Source organism: Rhinolophus sinicus, chromosome 4 (genome assembly GCF_057876585.1).
Source record: "Rhinolophus sinicus isolate RSI-liver-muscle chromosome 4, RSI-T2T, whole genome shotgun sequence".
NCBI lineage: Eukaryota > Metazoa > Chordata > Mammalia > Chiroptera > Rhinolophidae > Rhinolophus > Rhinolophus sinicus.
In genome coordinates this window covers 25575311-25579956 of record NC_142504.1, presented here as the reverse complement: position 1 = coordinate 25579956, position 4646 = coordinate 25575311, and the positions used below count along the sequence as shown (strand labels likewise).

Genomic DNA, 4646 nt, shown 5'->3' with positions numbered 1-4646 from the left:
TTCCTACTAGCCATTTTCAAACAATATTTGAAAATGTATGAGTCAAGCACACAAACTGCGTTTAGTCAGAAGTATCCAATGAAGGTATTACGCATTTAATGACCAGTAGACTTTAAAATTATGTTCCAGGACCACTACTCAGTTTCCTTGGGTCCTTAGAAACAGCCATTTAATCTTTCAAGGCATTTCCTCATTTATAAAACCGGGGTATTTCTACCTGTCGCCACGTCACAGAGATGGTACTACGATCACGTGGGAGACAGACCGTTTATTTGCCTTCCGAAAGAAGGTGCGTTACAGGCACCAGTCCAGCCCAGGCCACTCAGGACAGCTACTGAGACACGTCCACGTCACCCATTATATAAGGGGCCCGCCCGTCCGGTGTCCTGTGAAATCCCTGACCTGCGTCACCGGCCACCGCCCCGAGGAAGCCGTACAGTGCCCGAGAATAGGCGGTGCGGAGCGGGACCCGCCCGAAGCTAGCGGTCCGCCGAAGAAAGCAACCGCTAAGGGGACTGAGACCGGAAGCCCCACCCGACCTCGCCCGCCACTCGCAAGCTCTAGGCCAGTTCGAACGCGACCTTGTTTTGTGGTTGCTAGGAGACCGGGCTCCCGCACGCCCCCGACTGGCCCGCGCCGCGGCGGACGCTGGAAGGGGGCGGGGCCGCGGGAGGCTCGGGAAGCGGTCTGCCGAGCGCCTTCGGGACATCCCTGGCGCGCGGCGCCCTGTCGGCGCCTCTCGGAGCCGCGTCTCAGCTCCTGCTACCGCCCAAGCCTCGGTGGTGCCCTCAGGCAGGTATCAGCGCGCTCCCCAGCGACTGTGAGCAACGTGGGATCTGGACGCGACACAGTTAGGTGAGCCGCAGCGGGGCGGGCAGCTGGTGTGGCCGCGCCTTGTCGAGGGAGACACGCCGGGCGGGTACGGAGGGACGAGGTGCGGGGATCGGGCTGCGGGAACAGTGGACCAACCCCGGCGAGTGTCGCGGATCGGATCTTTCACGCTTGGGGGTGGCGCAGCCGCAGGGAGCAGCCTCCGGGCAGCGTACAAAGGGTTAACGCGCCGGCAGTGACCGCGGGCCCCGGATGTGAGAGCCGCGGTGTGGCGTCCGAGGGCAGCGCTGCAGGTGCGCCCAGGCGGGCGGAGCGAGCGGGCTGGCGCCCAGACGGACCGGCCGAGGCTCCCTCTCCCCTGCAGGGGCCGCTCGATTCCCTCCGCGGGCGCCTTGTTTTCTAACTTGAGGGCAACAGGTGGTGCGTGTGGACCGAGGGAGAGTCCAGCACCGCGGCCCTGGGAGCGGCAGTTACTGTCAGCGATTAGGGTGCGGGGGCTGGCAGAGCACGGACGAACTGCCGCGGGTGACCAATGGGATTTGGGCTCATGGGTGGACCATGAGAAATGGGCGTGGTCAGAGTCTGAATCCACGGTTTCTAGTGCAGAAAGCGCCAGAGCTGCGTGGAGAGCTAAGCAGAGCGGACCTGGGGTGCTCTCCCTCACCGCGTAGAAACGCCTACCAATGCTTTCTCCTTTGGATCCAGACTCCAATTCGGGAGGTGAGAGCATTGTGCTGTTTTGGGGGGGATGTAGGGAGGATACTAGTGACTTTGGGCTTGCTGTTGAGTATGTGGAATTAGGTCCTCAAGATAAGATTGTGTTGTGAGTTTGCTGCCAAAAAAGACACTTGTGTGGTTACTGCGACCTAGACTAGTGTTAATAGGTTGTCTCCGGGATGAGGTCTTTGAGGTTTGGGGACTCGGGGGCGGGGTAAAGTACATATTACAGCAATTTTAGTGAATGTTAAAGAATTTCCATCACAACGTTTATTTTATCATTTGCCTCAGGTTGCTTACGTTTCTTTATTTCATTTGGTTTGTTTACTGAAGGAAGTTTTAGTTCCTCGTGTTGCCTATTTTAGCACAAAGAAATAAAAAGGGTACGCATTTCATAAGAATAACTTACTCATTTTTCCCCTCAGCAGTCTTGTAGCTGGATCTTCTAGGAAGAGAAGTTGTAAAGCAGAAAGAAGAAAGCATTTCAATTTGGAACACTCATTTGCAACTGAAATGGGGAATGGACTGTCAGATCAAACTTCTATCCTGTCCAGCCTGCCTTCATTTCAGTCCTTCCACGTTGTTATTCTGGGTTTGGACTGTGCTGGAAAGACAACTGTATTATACAGGCTGCAGTTCAATGAATTTGTAAATACCGTACCTACGAAAGGATTTAACACTGAAAAAATTAAGGTAACCTTGGGAAATTCTAAAACAGTCACTTTTCACTTCTGGGATGTAGGTGGCCAGGAGAAATTAAGGCCACTGTGGAAGTCATATACCAGATGCACAGACGGCATAGTGTTTGTTGTGGACTCCGTGGATATTGAAAGGATGGAAGAAGCCAAAACTGAACTTCATAAAATCACGAGGATATCAGAAAATCAAGGAGTCCCTGTACTTATAGTTGCTAACAAACAAGACCTGAGGAACTCATTGTCTCTCTCAGAAATTGAGAAATTGTTAGCGATGGGTGAACTGAGCTCCTCGACTCCCTGGCATTTGCAGCCCACCTGTGCCATCATAGGGGATGGGCTAAAGGAAGGACTTGAGAAACTTCATGATATGATAATTAAAAGAAGAAAAATGTTGCGGCAACAGAAAAAGAAAAGATGAATGGTTTTACCTTTCATATGTGTGTGGAGTAGGTTTTCTCTGGTCTGACTTTGACAAATGGAAGCGTGTCTACAGCCTGGTTTGCCTGCCTGCCCTCCTGGATGCTGTTAAAGCTTTGTTTTGTTGGACAGTCAGATGCCCAACTCTGTTGCCTTGTGGAAGATGAGTAAATGCAGTGCTTCTTAAAATGGTCTCTTCTCCCTACCCCTCAAATCTTTTGGTACTACCATTTTGGGAAGCCGAGCAGGGATAGTTAATTGACCAGAAAACAGTTGTGGGAATTTGACCTGAAGTTAGTGAAATAAAACTTTGAAGAATGTCTCCCTAGTGTTTTGTGCTTATATCTTTTTTGCAGGGACCCTTCATAAGGAAATTGCATACAAGTCTTTGTATGTTAAGATAAAATGCTAATGAATGGAAATGTTAAGATAGACTAATATATCTATATATCTATTTATGTTGGAATGTAGATATATAGATAGTTAAATATTGACCACATTGGTCCAGCGTGTAAGGGCCAAAGAGGAAGAGTTTGGTTTTTTAAATTTTGGTCAAATGAATTTTGACATTTTCTGGAAACAAATCATGTAATTCTAGATCTTAATTCTCGTCAATGTTTAATTTGGTCTAACTTAAAATAATAAAGGTAAGGTATTTGGGGCATATTCAAGTGCATGGATCAGTTTTCCTGACAAAGCATGTTTTGGTGTGTAGTGTTCTTTTTAGAAATAGCTATACGTCTTACTACACTGTCAGGTTTAAAACACTTTTGGGATTTAGGGCTGCTATAGAAATAGTTTGTTGTCTGAAGCACTTTCACTTGGAAAACCTAAAATAACTTTTTCATACAATAAATTTGGGCACAGACTGAACAAAAATTCATATGCTTGGATATATGAATGGATTTATGAAGAAAGTAATTGAATTCAGACAAGTGGATGTAATTAAAATACGTGGTCTCTAAAGTATTTCAGTTTAAAATGTTTTATTAATATTTGCTGGCTGAACACAGATGTGGTTTTTCATATATTTTTGTAGTATTTTGAGAGGAACGAAAGCTTTATAAACACCTGATGCACTGTGGAGTGAGACTGTAAGAGATATTGTGCTCTGAGCTTTAATTTTTTGTTTACAAACTGAAAAGTGTTACACAAGCAGTTCAGTCCTAATTATAAGTTAGAAAGAAATGATACGATACCGCAGAAAGGAATTGCAATTATATAAAATGAGGGGAAAGTAGCAGCAAAGCTATGTTTTGTGAAAATTCACTGGTGCTGTTTACATTGGAATCCAAAAAACCGAAATTACAGGAGAAACCTTTATCTAATTCTTATCTACAGGCAAAGACTTAACTTCCAGTGATCACATATAAACAAACCAACATAATTTCTACGTGTAAAGCCAACAACTATTTGTTTTGAAGATAACTAAAAGAAAAGCACTTTGCAAGCAAGGTTTTATTTTTGTTTGGTTTTGTTTGGTCTTTTAGTGGCACAGCTGAATTTTGGAACCTTGATTCTTCTTATACACAAAACGAAATAGCTTCCTCTGGAGCTTTCATATGTTAAATGTACCTGCACTAGTGACAGTCACTTAGAATGTTTATAGAAATGTGGATAATAATTACCAATAAACTACTAGAGACACTAGGAGAGCAGTGTTTTGACTTTTCATGTATTTCCACTTTCACTGAAGCTTTTAATTAACGTGTGTGAAAACTTTGACATCTGGGTTACATAGTCCTATAGCAGTTTGGTTCTGCTCAAGTGTGACAGAGTCCCTGGAAGCTATTTTCTGGGAGGACCTTTATTTTGCCCTTCATTGATATGAAATCATAGTGTATACTACAAACATCACTAGATCCATGATGGATTAATAAAGCTGGCTGAAAAAAACGTGACTCAATTTAGATTTTCAGCCTTCCTGTACTTTTTATATACTTGCTATACAAAACAGTACTGTTTTAACTATCTATTGAAAGT

The 4646-nt window shown here is 45.3% G+C and overlaps 1 protein-coding gene across 6 annotated transcripts; it reads left to right on the top strand.

Annotated features, from left to right (window-relative positions):
* Positions 1-362: 362 nt before the first annotated feature.
* Positions 363-2985, top strand: ARL4A (ARF like GTPase 4A). 6 transcript variants are annotated; one of them, XM_074340789.2, is made up of 3 exons: positions 661-855; positions 1438-1551; positions 1977-2985. In XM_074340789.2, the coding sequence occupies exon 3, from the start codon at positions 2062-2064 to the stop codon at positions 2662-2664; it is 603 nt and encodes a 200-aa protein (XP_074196890.1). In that variant the 5' UTR covers positions 661-855; positions 1438-1551; positions 1977-2061; the 3' UTR covers positions 2665-2985. The 6 variants fall into 6 exon arrangements, with proteins under 6 accessions (XP_074196888.1, XP_074196887.1, XP_074196890.1 ...); XM_074340788.2 differs by having other exon boundaries at positions 715-855; positions 1974-2985; XM_074340791.2 differs by having other exon boundaries at positions 716-855; positions 1433-1551.
* The last annotated feature ends 1661 nt before the right edge of the window (positions 2986-4646 follow it).

Coding starts and splice junctions, on each gene's coding strand:
- ARL4A (XM_074340787.2), top strand. CDS start 2,062: ATGGGGAATGGACTGTCAGATCAAACTTCTATCCTGTCCAGCCTGCCT.